Source organism: Chelonia mydas, chromosome 14 (assembly GCF_015237465.2).
Source record: "Chelonia mydas isolate rCheMyd1 chromosome 14, rCheMyd1.pri.v2, whole genome shotgun sequence".
In the NCBI taxonomy this organism is placed as follows: Eukaryota; Metazoa; Chordata; order Testudines; family Cheloniidae; genus Chelonia; species Chelonia mydas.
Genome location: NC_051254.2, coordinates 32763398 through 32785932, shown reverse-complemented (window position 1 = coordinate 32785932; position 22535 = coordinate 32763398). Strand labels below are relative to the sequence as shown.

The following is a 22535-nucleotide window of genomic DNA, read 5'->3' as shown; positions in this document are numbered from 1 at the left end:
AGGGACACAGTCAGGAAAATAACCCATTTCCTTCCCTGACAGACTGTATCCATCTCTAGAAGACCCACCAGACACTGACGGACCGAGGGACAAACTCCACCCATGTACCACTCCACTTTACCGCTACTGACTCTGACTCTATACACTCTATGGGTGGCGTACCCAAGAACACTTATTCCCTGCCACTTAAAACTCACACACCTTAATCTGGGACAATCTACGTATCTCGTCAGCTTTGTAACCAAGACTTTTAATTTTTCATAACCCAAGCTTGACCCCAGATGTACAGTGCCTTTTCTTTAAACCTGTGTAATGTGAATTTGATTTCAAACATTAGTTTTAATAAAATATTTGGATCTCAGGCAGAGCAAATCTGAGTGTAGATAAGTGTTAACCTTTGCATTTGCATAGTCACTGCTTTGCCCATCCACAGCTCCTACTCACAAGCACAGACTGGGGGGCAGAATTGAGCCCTAACAAACCCCTCTCTTCTACTTCGCTTTCTGTTTTTCTTGCCAGCAGCCAAGTTCCATATGTCAGGGCTTGAAGCCCAGCTCACTGAGCCCCACATGGTGTTTCAAACAAAGCAGTGCGGATCCCCAGGGAACAGTTCAGAGTCACATTCACTCGGGATCCCGGAGTGAGATCTGAAGGGCTGAAACCACTTGACATGTCTTGGTTCAAACATGAAAATAATTTCTTCAGCTCCCTCATCACCCTCAGCCTGGCTCCCACTGCCTGAAACTTCTCCGGACACTGAATCAAAGCCCCTTAATCCCTGTCTCTTTACTTTTGGTTTTGTTTTAAATCTCTGTCTGTCTCTCACCAAGTTCCCCCCACCCCTCTCATTACATTACCTTTCGCTCTGCCTTGCCTCCAGAAGCAGTAACTGGCCAGGGCCATGAGAACAGCCGGGAGAGCCAGGATCACCCCCAGAGCCACCATCCAGGGGTTGACCGTCGGGAAAAACGGCTCTGCAAGAGAAAGTGCCATTGACTTCGGAGCAAACACGCGCAGAATGAAGGCAGGACACTGCGACAGTGGTGACACTGTGACTACTTACAAGACTCTCACAGGGAAATACACAGGGAGATGTGGCTCCTCTGTGCTTTATTATTAAGCCAATGGAAGCCCAAGCTTTAGCCTGGTTACTGAACATGGTAAATTAATGGGAGTAGGTTCTGACAAAGCTCTGTCCTTGTCTCCATGGATCCCGCGTTTCCTGGTGGATTTTGCTAGCCTCAGAGGCTCACTGTGACCCTCCACGTAACCCTTCTCTCTCTAGAGACAAGGGTCACAGTCTACTGAGCCATTTTCATCATAAGCCATCAAGGGAGGTGAGGAGAAGCTATCCTCTCTTGCACAGTCTCTGTTGTGTCCCAGTCTCAGTGATTAATCGGGGGGGGGGACAAAGGGGGGAGCCCAGGCCCGCCCTCTACTCTGGGCTCCAGCCCAGGGACCCTAATAGTATCAGCTATGGTAGCTGACCTTTTAGAAACATGACACGTACAATTCCCTGGCTACTTCCCCACAGCAGCCCCCACTTCCTCAAGCTCCACTTCACCCTTACCTCAGGGCCTCCCTCCTTGTGCCTGATATGGTGTGTATTACTCAGCCTCTCCAACAGCACAACTTCCTCCCACAGCTCCTGACATGCACACCCACCTGACTGGCTGGGAGGCTTTTAACTAGTTTCAGCCAGCCCCTGATTGGCTTCAGGTGTCCCAATCAACCTAGCATTCTCCCTGCCTTCTGGAAAGTTCTTTATTGGCCCCAGGTGTCTTAATTGACCTGGAGCAGCTTCCATTTAACTTATCCTGGTACTAGGGATTTATTTAGCCTGGAGCTAATATATCTATCTCCCACTACTTTTCTATAGCCATCTGGCCTTGCCCTGTCACATATCCCCCCCCTCTGCTCAACACCATAGAGTTGGGCAACTTGGGATGCCAGGCAGTATGCTCATGACAGACCATCAGCGTTGCCATGGTGGCATCCAACCCTGTGCCATATGTGGAACTGGAATGGTTGTAGGGATAAGAACCACCTGGTGACCCTTGCATTCTTTTCCTTATTCCACTGCATCCACTGGAGGAGTGCATGGTCCTTCACAAGAGTAAATCGCCGGCCTAAGAGGTAATAATGCAGTGTCTCCATAGCCCATTTGACAGCAAGGCATTCTCTCTCGACTACTGCATATTTCTGTTCTCTTGGGAGAAGCTTTCTGCTTAGGTAGAGGATCGGGTGTTCCTCTTCTCCCACCATTTGCGACAGAACCGCCCCCAACCCCACCTCGGAAGCGTCTGTTTGTAAAATAAATTCCTTGTTCAAGTCCGGGGCTATGAGTACGGGGTCATTACAGAGGACTGTCCGAAGGTCTGTGAATGCCCCCTCTGCTGCGTCGGTCCACTTTACCATGTCTGGACCTCGGGCCTTCACCAGTCCTTTAGGATACTTGCCTAGTGGCGAAGTGGGGAATAAAACGTTGGTAGTAGCCTACCACGCCTAGGAACGCATGGACCTGCTTCTTTCGGGTCGGCCGGGGCCAGTTTTGAATTGCCTCTAGCTTATTCATTTGGGACTTCACTATGCCCCTTCCCACAATATATCCCAGGTACCTAGCCTCTGCTAGCCCTATGGCGCATTTAGTGGGGTTAGCAGTGAGGCCAGCCTGCCTTAAGGTGCGCAGTACTGCCTCAACTTTCTCCAAGTGGGTTCCCCAGTCTGGCGTATGGATGACGACATCATCTAGGTATGCGGCTGCATAACTAGTATGGGGGCACAGCAGCTTATCCATGAGGCGCTGGAATGTGGCCGGTGCCCCATGTAGCCCCAAAAGGGAGGACGGTGTACTGGACTAGCCCTTCCGGGGTGGAGAACGCTGTCTTTTCTTTAGCTTCTTGGTCAGAGGAATCTGCCAGTACTTTTGTCAGATCCAGTGTAGTCAAGAATCGGGCACTACCCAGTTGGTCAACCAATTCGTCGATGCGTGGTATGGGTAGTGCATCAAACTGGGATATTTCATTCAGTCAGCGAAAGTCATTACAGAATCTCATGGTACCGTCAGGTTTAGGCACTAGAAACAATTGGACTGGACCACTGACTGTAAGATTCTTCAATAACCCCTAATTCTAACATTTTCTTTACTTCGGCCTTGATTTCTTCTCTTTTGGCTGCTGGGATTCGGTAGGGCCTCAATGTTACCTTGGCTCCGGGGATCGTGCGGATATGGTGGTAGGTCTCAGTCGTCCACCCTGGTTTTGTAGAGAACACATCTCGGTTGTGATTAATCATGTCGGCTGCCTCGATCTTTTGGATCGGCATCAAGTCGGATGATACCCTCACTTGCTCGTGTAAGTTATCTTCCTGGGGAAGGGTCTCCTGCATGACTAAGCATGCCTCTCGATCGTGTCAAGGTTTTAGAAGATTGATGTGGTAAACTTGCTCCAGTTTCCAGCGGCCTGGCTGCCACACCTTATAGGTTCACCTCTCCCACAGCTTTGATTACTTCGTAGGGTCCCTGCCACTGGGCCAACAGTTTACTTTCTGCTGTGAGCACCAGTACCATCACCCGATCCCCTGGTTGGAAACGTCGAAGCTTCGCTTGGCGGTTATAATGGATTCGTTGGGTCTCCTGTGCTCTCTCCAAGTGTTCCCATACAATGGGCGTAACTCGGACTATCCGATCTCTCATCTGCAGTACATGCTCAACTATGTTCGTTCCGGGATTTGACTCCTTTTCCCAGGCTTCTCTGGCTATATCCAATATGCCCCGGGGGTGGCGTCCATTTAGTAGTTTGAATGGAGAGAAACCCGTGGAGGCTTGCGGAACCTCCCGGATGGTGAACATGAGGTAAGGCAGTAGGGTATCCCAATCTTTCCCATCCTGGCTCACCACTTTCCTGATCATGGCCTTGAGGGTCCTACTGAATCTTTCCACAAGGCCATCTGTTTGTGGGTGTTATACAGAGGTCCGTAGGGCTTGTACATGGAGCAACGAACAGAGATCTTTCATCAACTTGGACATGAAAGGTGTCCCTTGATCAGTCAATATCTCCTTGGGTAGCCCAACCTGGGCACAGATCTATACTAGGTCCTTAGCTATTGTCTTGGAAGCTGTGTTGCGCAGGGGAACAGCTTCCAGGTACCGGGTTGCATAGTCCAGTACAACAAGCACATGTTGGTGGCCCCGAGCTGTCTTCTCTAGGGGCCCTACCAGATCCATGGTTATCCACTCGAAAGGAACCTCTGTTATTGGAAGAGGTATCAAAGGAGCTCTCAAGTGTGGGCGTAGGCTATGTAACTGACACTCCGGACAAGAGGTGCAGTATCTGCGTTGTGCAGGAGGTCAGACTAGATGATCATAATGGTGCCTTCTGACCTTAATATTTATGAATCTATGTATCGCTGGACATCTTCATGTACTCTTGGCCAGAAGAACCTCCGCAGGATCCGTGCCTGAGTTTTCTCTACCCCTAGGTGTCCTCCAAACAGGTGACTGTGGGCGAGACTCAATATGGCTTTTTGATGTTTTCGTGGCACCAGAAGTTGTTGTATCTCTTGCTCCTGCATTTGCACTATGCGGTACAGGAGATCTTTCTTCACTATAAAGTAAGGTCCAGGACCCCGGACCTTCCCATCCACGGGTATCCCATCGATCTCGGCCACCTCTTTCCTGGCGTTATCATATCTGGGGTCCTCCGCCTGGTCTCACCCGAAAGTCTCTCTCCCGGGACTAACCTGCCCAAGCTCCCAGAGGCCGGCTTCTGCTTCTTCCAATGGCTCTCTGCCATCATGTCTGGGGGCAGCCTCTGGCTCACCTTCTGTGGTGGAAGTTTCTCTGTTGGCTGCTGCGTCCATCTGCCTACTAGGGAGGTCTTCTGGCCCTGGGTCAGGATCCGGGTTCCCAAGGCCTTCGTGGCCTTCCTTTCTTTTTTTGTCTTCCGGGTCTTTCGGGGGGCTGAGAACATATCCTGAGAAATCTCAGCTAACATCAGGGGTTGACATTCCCCCGGTGACAAGTTGCTGTCCTCAGGGTCCCCACCTCCCTCCAGCCTCTCCGAGGGGAGTAAATTATCAAACCCTGGATAGTCCCTCCCAATTACTACAGGATATGGGAGTTTAGGAACTACGCCCACGGTCACCTCAATGGGGTTCCCCTGAACCTCTATCTCCACCGGGATGGTGGGGTAATGGCTCACGGCCCCATGAATCCGTGGCAGGCTACGCATTTGGCTTGTAGCAGCTGACTACTTTTTACCAGCTTCCCCGATATGAGGGTGATAGCACTCCCAGAGTCCACAAGCGCTGGAGTCTCTCCTCCATTTATCCTCACTGGTCTGGTGTAATTATGTGGGGCTAATGCGACCCCCGCGAGGTGGATAAGGGAGCATGGGACCTCCCAATCCCCCAACTTACATTGCATAGGCTCCTCGGTGCTGAGACACTGTGCTGCTATGTGTCCCCACTCCCCACATGCATAACATCTATAATTGCTTTTAATCACTCCCCTATCCTGGGGGTTAGGGGGTTTAGTCTCAGGGTTCCCCCAACTCACGCCAATCCCTTCCTTCTAGGGTCCCCGCTGGTTTTCGCCCCCTCCCCCCCCCCTTCTTCCATCTAGGACTCCCCAGGGGTTTGACTGCCCAACCTTCCAGGGGTGGGATCGGGTGCTTGCTTCGAAAGGAACCTTCCTAGGGTAGCCGGGTCAGTTCCCTAGCTGTCATCTGTCTTTCTACCAGCGTGATCATCTCATCGTAGGTGGACGGATCGTTCTGGCCTACCCATTTGCGGAGATCTGGCGGCAGTCCCTGCATGTAATGGTCCATGACCAGGGTCTCCAAAATCTCCTCTGGGCTGCACACCTCGGGCTGTAACCACTTCCGCGCGAGGTGTATGAGGTCGAATAGCTGGGACCTCAGGGGTTTGTTCTCCTGGTATTTCCACTCATGGAACCCCTGGGCCCTTACCGCTGGGCCCTTACCGTCACCCCTGATTGTGCTAGGATCTCTGCCTTCAGACAGGTATAGTCAGTGGCATCCGTGGCAGGCAAGTCAAAGTAGGCCTTCTGGGCCTCTCCACACAAAAAAGGGGTGAGAATGCTGGCCCACTGCTCCTGGGGCCACGCCTCACGCTGAGCAGTCCTTTCAAATGAGAGGAGATATGCCTCTACGTCATCTCCTGACGTCATCTTTGGAAGACAAACAGTGGCCCTCAGGGTTCGTGACCCATTGGACCCCCAGGCCTGGGGGGTGAGGATCTTCAGCTGGTCCACCACCTCTCTCAAGAGGGCACAATCTTGGGTCGCCTGGCTCATCAATAATTGATTGGTTTCCTGCTGTAGCCGCATAGACTCCTGTTGCGCCATTGCCTGAACCCGGGTGGCCTCCTGCTGGGCTGCCGTGGCTTGTACCAGAGCTCTTACCACCTCCTCCATTGTGGTACAAAGCAAACAAACAAACCAAAACAAAAAAAAATCCAAAACTCCAGTGCACTTTTTTTTAAAACCTCTTTCTTCCACCACGCTGTGAACGAAATCCCACTAGTGACACCAGTTGTGACAAAGCTCTGTCCTTGTCTCCGTGGGTCCCGCATTTCCTGGCAGATTTTGCTAGCCTCAGAGGCTCACTGTGACCCTCCACATAACCCTTCTCTCTCTAGAGACAAGGGTCACAGTCTACTGAGCCATTTTCATCATAAGCCAGCGAGGGAGGTGAGGAGAAGCTATCCTCCCTTGCACAGTCTCTGTTGTCTCCCAGTCTCAGTGATTAATCATGGGGGGGCAAAGCAGGGAGCCCAGGCCCGCCCTCTACTCCAGGCTCTAGCCCAGGGACCCTAATAGTATCAGCTTTTAGAAACATGACACGTACAATTCCCTGGCTACTTCCCCACAGCAGCCCCCACTTCCTCAAGCTCCACTTCACCCTTACCTCAGGGGCTCCTTCCTTGTGCCTGATATGGTGTGTACTGCTCAGTCTCTCCAACAGCACAACTTCCTGCCATAGCTCCTGACATCCACACCCACCTGACTAACTGGTGGCTTTTAACTAGTTTCAGCCAGTCCCTGATTGGCTTCAGGTGTCCCAATCCACCTAGCATTCTCCCTGCCTTCCGGAAAGTTCTTAATTGGCCCCAGGTGTCTTAATTGACATGGAGCAGCTGCCATTTAATTTATCCTGGTACCAGGGATTTGTTTAGCCTGGAGCTAATATATCTATCTCCCACCACTTTTCTATAGCCATCTGGCCTTGACGCGTTACAGGGTGTGTTGGGGATAAGGAAGGGGTTGGGTGTAGCTCTATTATGCTACACCTACTCCCCACTAGTGTAAGTTCAGCATTCCCTAGGTTGCTCTAAGTGATCCCAAGGCCGCAGCCAGTGCAGACTGGCCCTCAGAATCAGAGAGTTGTGACCAGCTTCCTGACACCCCCGACTCTCCTGTGCTCAGAGGGGCTCAGCTACATGAGAGTGTCTGGACCAAAATATGCTAATGCAGGATTTTAATAAAAACAAAACTTGAGCCTATAGATTCAGAGTAAAAATTCCTCCAGAGTCCTCTTCCCTGGGCCTTGGAGCAATTGCTGACAAAAAGGTTCTTTGCTAAGTAATTAGTGCGGTGTATTGAAAACTGTGTAAAAGTTACAAGCTGACACTTGAAATCCTGAGAGGATTCCTGGTCCTGCCTGCAGGCTAAAGGGCTCTGTAGGGAGCGTGCATCTGGGTCCTCTGCAGTCAGCCTGCAAAGAGCCAGCCTAGAGCAGGGTGGGTTTGGTTTTGCCTCTCTGCCTTGAGGAGCAGCCTGCTTTGTCTCTCTCTGTATTTGGCTGTGGCATGTTAGAGTTCTGGATTCCTATAAATAAAGCAGTGTTACACTGCAGCCTTTTGGGAACATTATTTATGTTTTGTTTGTGTAACCAGAGTCAGGATGAGCTCTACCCTGACATCTGGTGGTGAATTGTGGCAAGTTGTGGAAAAGAACTTCAGGGGCTGATCTTGTTTGCATAGGCACACCCACCCCGCCTAGCATGAGCCCACAGCAGCGCAAATGGTCACTTTGGCTGCTGTAGGATCCCCAGTTTCTCTGTTATTGAGGCAGGAAGAATAAAGTGTTGTTACACTTATTATGTGAATCAAGGACAGTCAAACTGTTTTATGACAGAGGGACTCGCCATCAACTAAGTAGCACTCACTAGACAAGGGACATGGGTTCCAAAACCCAGTGAATTGAGAGAGGTTGGAGATAGGTATTTGTACTTAGTGGTGTGGGTTTCTTTTGAGAGTCTGAAGCACCGATTGCATTATCTTCTCTCCACTGTGGAATATCAGAGCTAATTTTGATTCTATTAGGAGTCTAGTTACAAGCTGCTGAGCTGAATTCACTTTGGGCCAATGATGTGCTAGCACTGAGGCTCCCCTCCTACAAGCTGAAATCACTGAGTGCTGTGTTGGGTGGGTGGGTGAGGTGACTGGTAGAGCAGAGTGGCTGGCGGAGTGGAGCAGTTTGCAGGGTGACTGGAGCTGCTCACGGGACGGCTGGTGGAATGGAGTGGCTCGTGGTGAAGGCTGCAGCAGAACTCCACTGAGAGGTGGGGCAGTTGGCCTCAGACCATGTAAGGTACCCCCCTTTTCACCCAGGCTGGGAGGAAAGACTCTGCAGATAAACTTTTGAACTCTGGGGCTGCACTGACCAGGGACAGACTTTTGGGTTGTTGGATTTTTACGACTTCGGGTGATTTTGGGTTGCTGGACTCAAGAACCAAAGGGAAAGGACACAGCCCAATTTGCTGGGGTGGGTCTTTGCTCATGGTTTGGTTTATGAACCCTAGTTGTGGTGTTTTCCCAATTTAATGCTGATGTCATTTACCTCATGTTAAAGATTTTCTGCTACACCGAGACTCTGTGCTTGTGAGAGGGGAAGTATTGCCTCTTTGAGGTGCCCAGGGGTGTGTGTAAGATTTTCCCAGGTCACTGGGTGGGGGCTCGAGCCGGTCTTGCATTGTGTTATTGGAACGGAACCCCTAGATACTGAACCCGGCCCTTGTTGCTGCCAACTCTGATGGACAGAAGGGTTACATTTGTAACTCTCTGTGTGTGTGTGCTGTGAACACAGCAATCAGGTAATACTGGGCATATCAGAGACTAACCAGCAGTGTAGCACTATGAGACCTCAGATGAATGATGCTTTACAAATACAACTTTCTTACTATTACAGTGATGAAATATTCATTCGATAGTAACCAAGGTATTTGGTAGATAATAATACATAAAATCACAACCTTTTTTTCCTAAAAATTAAGATGCTCTCAGGTAAGATTTTGTTTCTGCCTATTTTGGGCCTCAACTTTTATTGCTGGTATTTTCAGATGTATTCTAAGTAGCGATGCTCTGACCATATCCAGGGCTCTCTTGTGCTGTTCAGGAAAAATGTCTTTATTGCCCAGATTTTCATAAATACTCAGCACCCAGCAGCTCTCAATGAGAATAGAGGAGAATTCCCTCCCCCGCCCCCACTGAGAACTGTGATGGTCACAGCACACACAGACGTTAGACACAAACATAAATACTCCTGCTGGAAGGTTGCAGCGTAACACGACTTTATGTCTTAGAATCCAGAACCTTAAGACACAAGAACTCCAAAACAGAGCAGGGGGGTTGCTCCCTAAGGCAGTGGGCACAACTCACCCCACCTTGCTTTATGTCAGCTCGTCTATAGGCACAGCTAGTGTGCGGCAGGCTGGGGTGTAAATCCACCTCGCACTAGCCTGCTGTGCCCTAACTGGCTGTGTGCACCTGGCTGCACTGCACTAAAAGTTCCCTGGTGCACTTTGATCTGTTCCCGTTTCAAAGTGGGGCAGATCAAAGCGCACTATGGAATCACTAGTGCATGTAGCAGGGTCCCCATGGACAGTTAGTGTGTGCCAGGCTAGTGTGAGACAGATTTACACCCCAGCTTGCCATGAACTAACTGTTCCTGTCTACAAGCCCTGATTCTGCTCACATGCTTTGCTACAGAGCTCTCTAGTCTGCAAACAGGACTGGGAAACCCCCCACTCTTAAAGTGTCAGCTTACAATTCTAACACAGTCCTCACTACAGCACAAGAACAAAGGAGTGTTCCCTCCCCGACCCCGACTGAGAAGGATGATTGCTGGGTACTGAGCTGTTATGAAAATCTGGCCAATGGTGTCCCAGCCTGCAAGGTGCTAAACACCATCAGCTCCTACTGGAGTTGAAGGGTACGTCTACACCAGGGATCTCAAACTCAAATTACTATGCGGGCCACATGAGGACTAATACATTGGCTCGAGGGCTGCATCACTGAAACCTTTTCATACGATACAAAAGTATAGTAAAAAATGAAGAGTTATATAGTATGCTATTAAAAGTCAGTGTATTAACTTTTTTAAAACTGTAATGCGAAAAGTCAGTGCTAATTTTGACAGTCATTTCATTTTTGGCCACTTAGCTGGCAGCGTTAATTTGTTAATTGTATGAGTTAAAAAAAATTTCTGTCAGCCTGTGATGGGATGTCCATCCCACACAAGCCCTGAGTGGGTAAATGTGGGCCAGAAAGGGCCAATTAACCTTATATGTTGCACCTGGAGGGAAGCCAGGGATTGATAAGAACTAATGGAAGATGAAGCCCAGCATGGGGAAGACCTGGGCTAGGATGATAAAGCCAGGAAGTGACAGCATGAAGGAGGCTTCAGGGTGGCAGTCTGCAGCCACTTCTTAGAGGGAAAGGGAGTTGGCTAGAGACAAGGAGGAGGTCAGGAGGAGAGTAAACCCTGTGGTTCTGTCCTGGATTAGCGATTTTTACAAGAGGCCTAAAAGGGTGGAGTACCCACAAGGAGGTGCTCCTGCAGTGAGTGGACCCCTTTACACTGGTCTGCAAATGTACCTTGTAATTTCAGTCCAGCAGTGTTCTTTCTCACTTATGCTTCTTCACCAGTAGTATATGCTGCAACTGGAATTTAGGGTCTTGTCTAACTCCCATTGAAATCAATGGAAAGAATGTCATTGACTGAAATGGGGGTTGGATTAGACTCATAGTCAAAAGTTCTGTTGATGATGCATAAACCAGAATAGCATAGAGCTCATGCTCCCCCTCCCTCCCCCTATTCCAACCCCTTCCCCAAATCCCCGCCCCAGCCCTGCCTCTTCTCTGCCTCCTCCCCTGAGCACGCCGCATCCCCGCTCCTCCCCACTCCCTCCTGGAAAGTCCTAAGCACTGCCAAACAGCTGTTTGATGGCAGGAAGCGCTGGGAGGTAGGCGGAGGAGAGGGGATGCGGCTCACTGGGGTGGGAGGAGAGTAGCGGGAGTGGGGGGGAGCAGCAGAGGCGGGGAGTTGGCGCCTATGGCAGGCCGCAGGAAATAGCTCTGCGGGCCGCGTGTTTGAGACCCCTGGTCTACACTGCAATGAGACACCTGCAGCTGGCCCATGCTAATGATTCAGGCTCACTGGGCTCGGGCTAAGGGGCTGTTTAACTGTAGTGTAGGTGTTCGGGCTCAGGCTGAAGCCTGAGCTCTGGGACTCCCCCACCTTAGAGGGTCCTAGAGCTTGGTCTCCAGCCCAAGCCCGAATGTCTACACTGCAATTTAACAGTCCCTTAGCCCAAGCCCCTTAGCCTGAGCCAGCTGGCACAGGCCACCAGCAGGTGTCTAAGTGCAGTGTAGACATATCCCAAGAGAACTGAGGTTGCTCAGGACTTTCCAACACGTGCTCAGCACCTTGAAGGTTCAGGCCAATAAATAGGAGACACAATGATAAATACTCTCTGCCCATGTCTGCAGGGTTTCTTTCTATCCATGTGCGGCATGGACGGGCACTGACCTGCTATGGAAATCGCTGTCTCTCTCTCCTGGTCGAGTCGGGGATTCCTGACACAGCAGGACACTTTCTGGTTGGACTCTTCTGTTAGAATAATGGCAATCTCTGTTTGAAACAGGCCACTGGCCTCTTGGGATATGTCTTCAGAGGCCGATGGTAAGATCTTCCCCTGGAGATTTCTCCACTGAACCTCAGGTTGTGAGTTCCATCCGGATGATCGGCACACCATCCGGATCCCTCCATCCTGATGTCCCTCCACAGAGATGACAGGATCAGAGCCCAAATCTACAGAGGAAATAAATGAACTTGTGATAATCCTACAGTGCCCAGTAAAGAGCCAAAAGTTTTATTACACTGTTATCAAAAGCCATATCTTATTAAACTAATAATTGAATGAGAGTTCATAGTGTGGTTGGTCAGTTGATCTGGTCAGATTCTTATTTGATATACAGTAAAATAAATGTTAATGTCAGGGCTTTTCTATGCACAAACTTGCTCCAGTTTAGTTAAACTGGTTTAGTTAATCCAGGGCAAATCCCTGTGTGGACACTCTTAAATCAAGAAGGAATTGACTCAAGCTAAAGCAATACAAGCCATTTCCAAACTCATTTAAGTGTCCACACAGAGGTTTGCACTAATTTATTGAAAGCAGTGCACATGTATGTGCAGACAAGCCTTAAATTAATTCACAAATAAAAAACCTTGTAATAGGGGAGTTTGGGTTGTGTTGGCAGGGCCTTGTACCCTTCCAGAATGCAGAAGTGGGTAGCAGAAAACGGGTACCTCTGAAAACCAGGAAATACACTCAGCAAAACAGAAACAAAAACACTAGATGGAAGGAAATTATGGGTTAAGCTCATGCCTCACACACCAGATCACACTTGGTTTTTTAGTACTGACAAGCTAAACTGAAATAAAATTCTGTTAATCTGAAGCAAGAGTCTTGAACCTTAACCAGGTGTGAATTCAAACTGATTTCATTATTGCGGTGTCAGTGTGTATGCAGAGAGGCCCTCAGGGAGTTTGGAAATTTCACACAGACCAGCCTAGAGAAGGAAACAACCTCCCCGGAGAGACAGAGAAGGGATGGCTGTCTGGAGCCTTCCCTGTGGGATTCTTGATCATAAGAGCACAAACTACTGAGTCCCCTCCCAGCAGGGGTGTGACTCACAAGGCTTTGGTCGGACAGTCTCATGGGAAATGCCCAAGAGCCACAGACAAAAACTGAGGTTAAAGGGCCTATGGTGGAAATTATATGTAACCCCCCATCCCATCCCCTGTGCTTCAGTGTCCGTTCCTTTTAAACAGTTCACTGATTCCAGCTAGTCAGGGATTAGCAAGTGTAAGGTCTGGGGACTTTTTTCTGCAGCCACATTAGGAGAGCAGCAGCCATGAGCCAAGAATCAGAAAGTCCCATCCTCACATTCCTTCTAAATTACATTAAAACAATGTAATATCGGGCTGTTAAGGAGGTGATCCTCTCCTAATAGTGCCCACCATCACCAGATAAGCAAGGAATCTCTTAAGATATTTAAAGAAAACTTTCTGTCCGGCAAGGAATCACTTATCAATAGTTGTGGGTGTGAAACCTCTACTTCGTTACTGTTTTGCCTTTATTGTCCCTGCTTCTCTATTGTTTATCTGTATGGTTTCTGTTTGGTTCTTTGATTGTTTCTGTCTGTTGCATAACCAATTTTGCAAGATTTAAATCAACTGAGGTGGTGGGGTATGATTGGTTAAAGAATTGTTTCACAGTATTTTAGGACTGATCAAAGAATATTTTGTAATATTTTAGTAAAATGATTGGTTAAGCTAAGCAGGACTCAAGCTTCACTATGTAACCTGGGGTCCAAGGAGACCAGCAAAAGGAACAGAAGAAGAATAAGAAGAAAAGACCTGGAAGAAGAAGAACTCACCTGTAAGACACAGCCTAAGATCAGAGCTGGTATGAATCTTCTGCATGACTGATGGGCAGCAACCAGAATCCAGATGAGACTGACCTTGCCTGGCCAACTAGGAAAGTCTGCCAGCTTGATCAGGATTGGTGAGCATAGCATTGTATGCTTAGTGTGGGTATTCTGCTTGATAATTGTTAATAAATAGAGGATAAGGATATCACTGTGTAAGGGTCTTTCACTGGTAAATCTGCAGAAGAGTACCTCCTGAGCCCTAGAAATTGGGTAAGGGTGGGGTGTCCTAGAGTGTGTGGGTAACACAGGTGAACAAAGGAAAAAGTTAATGAACTCTTGCAGTATGCTCAGTAGGACATCTCCAAGAGTGGAGACAATTCCACTCCCAATATAAAGAAAAAAAGTACCAAAGTCTTCAGTTAGACCCAGAGGGGAGGTGAAGATCTCTGCCCTGAGTGCTGATACTCACAGGCCTGCTTTTACTGATTGCATCAAGAAGATATTCACAAAGAGACAGATACCAGCTTTTTGGATGAACTGGGTGCTTGCTGCTGGTTCAACTCAGAGCAATGTGGTGGCATTAATGCCAAATCAGCAGTGTATGTTTTAAATGCATAGGGTGTGTGGCCTGTGAACCATTTGGTACCGAAGAAATCTGAATGTTTGATGCTAATTTTGTTGGTGCTGTTTGTAAAGTATTTGCTGTATGGATGTCATAAGATTGTGTCTAGATTTATGAGGAGTCTCAGTTAACCCTGTTCCCTGGGGTGGAAGGAGTTACCCTGCTCCAGTTCGCGCATGTTCTTGGCTGGAGCCACTCTGCAGAGCAGACTCCATCTCGGCCACGAGAGGTCTATAGTAACGTATTAATGCCCACAGACTACTTGCCAATGCAGAAGTAAGGCTGCCCAGCAGGGCTTTGTGCATTTCCAAAATGCAAAAAGCAGCTAAACTTAAACTCCTGAAACCCAAGAGATACAAAGTAACGGCACACACCACCCCAGCCATTCCACCTGAACTCTGCCTCCTGGGGCTGGCAATAAGCGCTGGGAACAGTTCAGTGAGGGTGGTTCCATAATACACAGGCATGACGGAGACTGTGTTTGGAGTCGTTGTAGTGACTGGTGGAGGGATTAATTCAAGCAGGCTGGCAGAGCTGTCACTGCGATGTGAGGAAAGGTGCATGTACCCTGAGGGATCATTACATATGTCTCATTTCTCTGCTGAGGTCTGTAGGCTGTGCCAGTAGAAGTGCACAGAGGAGTCTTCTTGCCATGGGGACTGTCAGCAGTCTGGTGTTCACTGCATCTGACCTAAACCTCATGTCCTGGTTACAGAACTAGCTACACATGTGCCCTTGCTGGTCTCTCTGGCAGAACCTTCAGGTATAAGGCCTCCTGCGTTCAGCTGTCCTGGGGTGTGGGGGAATTCCTCAATTCTCCTATTCTTATACTAGGCTCTGGGCTACAGGACTCTGTGTATCAACGACTGTTACCCTGTGGGCGCCAGACACAAGCCGAGATCAATCCCAGCTCGTAACATCAGTGTGGGGAGGATCAGCCATTGTCTGGCCCCAGCTGTGCACAAAAAAGTTGTAATAACCACAACATGCCAGTATCACTTGACTTGTTGGGGTGTTTGCATATCTCGTTGATTCCAAATTTAGCCCCCTAATCCTGTCCCAGACTCCAATGTGTCACAGCACTTTTCAAAACTATCTGAGTATGCCTGTGGATTTTAGAGCCCTTAGACAAAACAGCTGTTAAACAGTGAACTAGAATCAACCTTAACCAGAGCAGAGCTACTGCCCCACTATGAGACAAATCAGGTGTCATCTCACAATGACCCCTCAGACTCCACTTATTACCCTGTTGAAGACATCAAAGTATCATAAGAAGTTACTGACCTGCCACCTGTAGTTCCAATAAAGCTTCATCATAAAAGACACTGGACTGAAAAAAACACGTGTACTGCCCATAGTCGGAGGGTCGGATATCGCGTATTCTCAGGGAAACTCTCCCATCGATGATGTCGTCTCTAAAGAGCTCAGTTCTTCCTTGATATTCCGGTATCTGCTCTCTGTACTGATCCTGCCCATCACGGTACAGGTGCACCACTGCAGAGTCCTGGGATCTGGACCATCCCACCTCCATGTTCTCAGCACTCATCCTGGGGGAGAAGTGGCAGGGCAGGATGGCCACCCCACCTAGGGAGGCAGTGACTGGATGGTCAGGTCCAGTCACTGTGAACTGTGCTGTGAAATGAGTCAGGGGGAAAAGAAAATTAAAGTGGAAAGGAACCAAGACTCACAAGAATGTGAGTGCAGCAGGATGCGTATTGCGAAGTCAGGCCCCGCACCCAAATCATGAGATTGGCTTAAAAATAAAGAGATTTTTTAAAAAATCATAAAATTGGGGCTGTTCTTTGCCTTCTGATTTCTGAACCTTTAAAGTTGCATTGGGTCACATTTCCAAGCATTTATCTGTAACCACAAGGGACAGAAACTTACTTTATAACAAAATGAAAGTTAAGATTCTCACCTAATCACAGGCCTCCAGGACCTGTGGTGTTAAGAAACACATCAAACATCATGAGACTTGTGATAAAATTCTGCGAGCTGGTAACATTGGATGGGGATGTCTACAGCTGGAGGTGTAATTTCCAGTGTGGGGAGATGTGCACCCACAAGCTTTGATTGAGCTAGCATGAGAAAGTGTAGCCGTGGTGGTGAGAGCGGGGGGATGGGCTAGCTCCCCAGGTATGATCCTGCCCAGGACCTTAGGAACATATTCAGGGAGGCTGCTTGTGCCACTGTGGCAACTCTGCCATTTATGGCACAACAGCTTGATCAGAGCTAGCGCAGGTATGTCTACCCCATCTGGAGACAGCAAGGAACAACATCTTACATATTAAAGGCTTTGACAGTGCTAACTAATGGCTTCATGGTGAGGGAAGCGGGGGGAGAGCTGGAATGTTGGAGGGGGAAGGGGGCTACACGTTGTGAGGGATGGTGGGGCAGGGGGTGGAGAAGGAGTCAGACTCAGCAGTTTTCTCTCACACTTACAGTCACTGTAAGCACCAGGGAACTGTCGAGATGCTGGGACATGGACTGTGTCTCCGATTTCTCACACCAGCCCTGTTAGCAACTACACACTGTAAACCCTTCAAAGCACAACCATTACCCCCATTGCACTGTAACAAAATGTACAGGCGGGGGAGGCGTGCTGAGGAACGACATAGCAACCGTGTGGCCTAGTAGAGAGACCACTGGACTGAGACTATTCCTGACTCTGCCAGTGGCCTGCTGCATGACCTTGGGCAAGTCTCTTCACTGCTCTATGCCTCGGTTTCCCCATCTGTAAAATGGGTATGTCATAAATATAAAGGTAACCCCTTTTCTGTATACAATGCTGTAACATCTCTCCTGGCCACAGGCAAAACCCTTTTACCTGTAAAGGGTTAAGAAGCTAAGGTAACCTCACTTGCACCTGACCAAAATGACCAATGACGAGACAAGATACTTTCAAAACTGGAGGTGGGGGGGGGGAAACAAAGGGTTCTCGCTGTCTGTGTGTTGCTTTTGCCAGAACCAGAGCAGGAATGCAGGTCAGAACTCCTGTAAAGGGTTAATAAGCAATCTAGTTAGATATGGGTTAGATTCTGTTTTGTTTAAATGGCTGATAAAATAAGCTGTGTTGAATGGAATGTATATTCCTGTTTTTGTGTCTTTTTGTAACTTAAGGTTTTGCCTAGAGGGATTCTCTATGTTTTGAATCTGATTACCCTGTAAGGTATTTACCATCCTGATTTTACAGAGGTGATTCTTTTACTTTTTCTTTAATTAAAATTCTTCTTTTAAGAACCTGATTGTTTTTTCATTGTTCTTAAGATCCAAGGGTTTGGGTCTGTGTTCACCTGTACAAACTGGTGAGGATTTTTATCAGGCCTTCCCCAGGAAAGGGGGTGTAGGGCTTGGGGGGATATTTTGGGGGAAGACATCTCCAAGCGGGCTCTTTCCCTGTTCTTTGTGTAAAACGCTTGGTGGTGGCAGCATAGGATTCAAGGACAAGGCAAAGTTTGTACCTTGAGGAAGTTTTTAACCTAAGCTGGTAAGAATAAGCTTAGGGGGGTCTTTCATTCAGGTCCCCACATCTGTACCCTAGAGTTCAGAGTGGGGAAGGAACCTTGACAGAGTATAATGAATAAAGTTCCTTGAGCTCTACTGATTAAAAGCACTATATAAAAGTTAGGGTTTTGTGTTATTATCACAGTCATGTATCAATTGCAAACTTAAGTGAGAACTACAATTGCCTAAATGACCATTAATGTCTACTACAAGGAGTCCTCTTTCTGTTCAAGAAACTAGGAAAGACACTGACAAAAATCTTTGCGAATGCAGAGTTAAGGTTCCCAGAGGTATCTCAGGTCCTTCCAGAAAACAGTTCAGCAAAACTCAGGGCTCTGAACACCAGCAAATGCAAAGTTAAGGTACAGTGCAAAGCAACCTTAACTCTGCCCTCTCTGAGAGCTGATCCAATACACTGACCGCACACAGACCCACACTCTGCCTGCGCAGATAAGGCACATCACTCAGGGATCAGGGCATGTCATAAATGGAAAGGGTAAACACCTTTAAAATCCCTCCTGGCCAGAGGAAAAACCATTTCACCTGCAAAGGGTTAAGAAGCTAGGATAACCTCGCTGGCACCTGACCAAAATGACCAATGAGGAGACAAGATACTTTCAAAGCTGGAGCGGGGGAGAAACAAAGGTTCTCTCTGTCTGTATGATGCTTTTGCCGGGAACAGAAAAGGAATGGAGTCTTAGAACTTAGTAAGTAATCTAGCTAGATATTCATTAGATTCTGTTTTGTTTAAATGGCTGAGAAAATAAGCTGTGCTGAATGGAATGTATATTCCTGTTTTTGTGTCTTTTTGTACCTTAAGGTTTTGCCTAGAGGGATTCTCTATGTTTTGAATCTGATTACCCTGTAAGGTTTTTACCATCCTGATTTTACAGAGGTGATTCTTTTACTTTTTTTCTTTAATTAAAATTCTTCTTTTAAGAACCTGATTGCTTTTTCATTGTTCTTAAGATCAAAGGGTTTGGGTCTGTGTTCACCTATGCAAATTGGTGAAGATTTTTATCAAGCCTTCTCAAGGAAAGGGGATGTAGGGTTTGGGGAGGATTTTGGGGGGGAAAGAAGTTTCCAAGTGGGCTCTTTCCCTGTTATATATTTGTTAGACACTTGGTGGTGGCAGCAATAAAGACCAAGGGCAAAAGGTAAAATAGTTTGTACCTTGGGGAAGTTTTAACCTAAGCTGGTAAAAATAAGCTTAGGGGGTTTTCATGCAGGTCCCCACATCTGTACCCTAGAGTTCAGAGTGTGGAAGCAACCTTGACAGGGCGCATGACAACTATAGCCAGAGCCATCTTGTCCATTGGATGGTTCGGGGTGGTTGCCCCAGGACCCATGCTTTGGGGGGCCCCGTGCTTCATGGCACGCGGGGGCTGGTGGCAGCTCTGGAATAGGGGTGGGGGCAGGGGTTGTCCCGGGCCCTGCATCCCCCTAGGGATGTCCCTGACTGTAGCACAGAGTCAAATGCCTTCTCCTTGCTAAGGGAAAACTTGTTTTTAGGGGAGCTGCTCTGAACAGGAACTACCGAGCCTGTTCTACACTGAGCTACTGCCCAGGAACAGCCCCGCACTTGTCACATTTTATAAACCCGTCACCCCCTTTAACAGCCCCTTCACCCCCACTCCCAGGAATCCATCTGGCACTATATGTTCGCTTATCCATCACTGAACACACAGACAATCCCAGGGCAAGCAGACCCCTGAGCCCTGTTACTGACACAACTACTCAGCTCAGTGCTGAAATGGGGGATACTGGATCCCTCAAGATACACCTGCATCTCTCTCCCTTCATCACACGAGTGTGGGGGCTAAGACCCAGATCTCCGCACAGCACAGTCACAGCTCCACCAAGCTGCTCCAGCTAATGTCTCCACCATTCAGTCCAGCTACACCTAGCACAGTGAATGCAGCTGAATGCATGCAGGTAATTCCCAGTGGCTAGTGCGAGCTCTGGGAAGGATGGAGGGAGTGTGGCAGGGTTAAGGTTGTGTTGGCAGGTGCTTTAACTCCGTATGTCCTGGTTTTCAGCTGTTTGAGTTTTATTGAACTCGACGCTCTGGAAGGGCAGGTGATACCCCCGGTAACCGTAGCTCTGTGTCAATGAAAGTTTTTGTCAGTGAATGTGCCAGGTGGCAGGAGGAGCACGGGGTGGGACACTCTCATACTAGCAGGAAGGGGCAGAGAGGAGGCTGGTGCTAGATTAAAGCAAGGACCATAAGGGAAGTGAAGACACCAAATCCAGGGGAGAAATCCAGGCCCCACTGAAGTCAATGGGAGTTTTCAGCCAGCGGTTTGGCTGGCAGGAGTCCACCGGACAGCGTTAGGAGGAGGGATATTCTGGGTGTGCCCTGAGCCGCGGGGGTGTCCATTGGGGGTGACCCTGGAAGGGGTGACATGGTCACTTCTCTCTCTATGTGCCAGGAGCTGCAGGGCAGCAGAGCTCTGTGTGAGAACAGGCAGCAAACCCAGCGAGGAAGCCGGAGCTCCTACCTCACACCAGCCTGTGAACCTGGAGAGTGAGGCAGAGAGCGACGTAGCCGGGCAGAGCGGAGCTCACTGTGGAGCTGCGGGAGAATGAGGGAACCTTCCACGTCATCGTAGCTGGGTCTGGGAACAGAAGAAACAAACAAAATCAGACATGCAGTGACTGGCACAAGGGTTAGCCCACCCTGGTGTGCAATGCATGGCATTGGGAAGGGATTCTCCCCATAGCTCTAGTTTGCACTAGCTCTAAGCAGGGTCAAACATCATTGAGGTTAAAATGCCGGCAGTAGCTGGCAGCCCGTCTGCACTAGCGCTTGCTCCCTGGAGCTGCACCTGTGCTAAGGTTAATGATTATTCCAGAATAAATCCTTATGTGGACACTCTAATTTCGGAGGAAGAATGCCTTGTTTGTGTGTTAGCCCACTTCGGCAGTGCATTGGGTAAACAGGAACAATGCAATTGTCTTCTGGAATAAGAGTGTTGTATAAATTTGGCTGTAATATAGGGTATGTCTACACTTTCAGTTGACCCAGACTCTGAGACTTACTGCTGCGAGTCTTTTATTGCTGTGTGGACGTACCCATAGGGGCCCAAAGAGTCAAAGGTGTTAACATGCCCCAGTCACTGTTCAACATTAAACAGTTAAAATGGGCTTGGATTTGGTATACAGAGACCTCAGCCCGCTTAGCACCATGGCAAATGCACCATAACAAATGTTTTCAATCTTTTATTACAGATATCGAAAAAGAAGGAAAAATAGTTATTTGAAATATAAAATATTAAATTAGACTTTCACTTAACAACATCCCTGGTTTCCTTTCCCTTTAGCTGGAGAGAGTTTTTAAAAGGAAAAAGCCTCTTATCTGACAGTCTCTTAGATGGTAATAAATTATGGTAATAAAGATGGTGAGCTGAAGAACAGCTCCGTGTGTCTCACAAGCTTGTCTCTCTCGCCAACAAAAGTTGATCCAATAACAGATGTTACCTCTCCCCACCTCTCTCTCTGATAACCTGGGACCGACACGGCATACATGTGAAAAACTGCTTTGTGAGGAAAAGAGAAGACGTTACTGACATGGGCTGACTCTGTTGTTGTTGCTGTTGTTGATAAGGTCCAGTCACATTTGCTAAGAAGGCAAAACAAGACAAACACACACAAAAGGGGAGAGACGAGACCAGCAAAGATAGAAAATACAGCTTCTGTCTCTGGCGCTGCCCCTCACTTGCAATTTCATTGCTGGAGAAACACAAGCCCAGCACATGGTGGGACCTGGGCGCTGAGATCTGGCAACTTTTTCCCAGCAGCAGGCTGTTTAGGGCATTGCTTTAACAGGCACACCGCAGTGTTGCAAAATATGCTGTCTTGGCCGGCTAAGTCAGACTCTTATTAGACAGAAGGAAAAAGGAGAGAAATAAGAAATTAAGCATGAGGTAGGGAAGGAAAAGGACACTTGGGAGCAGCCAGAGAGAGAGAGAGACACTCAGAATCTCACATCCCAGGTGGTGTTTGGGATTCATCTGGAGCCAGTGGAGGTGGTGATGCCACCACGGTTCCTTTCTCTGGCCTGGTCTGGTCAGGACTTCTCAGGATTGAGATGAGAAAGGTCTGGGATCCTAGGAGATGCTGGGGGTGGCAGGTATGATGGTGAAGCTCAGGCCAGTGGCCAGTTTTTCTTCCCCCAAATCTTTCTTTAAGCACTCTGTCATGGGGTGCTCCACTCATCCCTTTTTTGGCACCTCCTCCTGGTCACCCTGGGGATTAGCTCTTTCACTAGGTCACTTTTGCCCCTTCTGGGGTACAGTCCTCCAATGTCTCTGTCAGTCCCACAGTGACCCAGACAGTCTTTCCAGTTCACTGCACCAATGGTGCCTGTAACAGTCTCCACCCCTATGTTCACCCCTTTCATAGGACTATGATAAATCTTGTACTAAGTATGCCTCATGAGGTATCATTTGAAAACTCATAATTTGATGATGATTATTGTCCTGGTAAAATATGCATAGCAACATTGTAAGTAAAGTTATGAGATTCTACTGTATGATGTTACTAAGACATATTCCAGATCTGGAGAGAGGTCACAAAATGGTTCTCCAATGATAAAAGGCAAGCCAATGCCTCAGTCAGGTATCAACAAAATCAAACAGAGAGAACTTGGGGCATTTGCTCTCCCTTC

At 48.3% G+C, this 22535-nt stretch overlaps 2 protein-coding genes across 3 annotated transcripts in view; both read right to left on the bottom strand.

The window, feature by feature from the left end:
• Window positions 1-20989, bottom strand: part of LOC102941080 (butyrophilin subfamily 3 member A2-like) — a 21705-nt gene extending 716 nt beyond the window's left edge. The window contains exons 1-5 of the mRNA XM_043528512.1: window positions 20909-20989; window positions 20368-20484; window positions 15647-15994; window positions 11834-12115; window positions 858-974 (exon numbers count right to left, since the gene is read on the bottom strand). Coding sequence (XP_043384447.1) covers window positions 858-974; window positions 11834-12115; window positions 15647-15908 — 661 coding nt within the window. The 5' untranslated portion in view covers window positions 15909-15994; window positions 20368-20484; window positions 20909-20989. The remainder of the gene's footprint in view (window positions 1-857; window positions 975-11833; window positions 12116-15646; window positions 15995-20367; window positions 20485-20908) is intronic.
• LOC102945825 (zinc finger protein 436) overlaps window positions 1-22535 on the bottom strand; it is a 1196575-nt gene that overhangs the window by 57568 nt on the left and 1116472 nt on the right. The window lies entirely within an intron of this gene.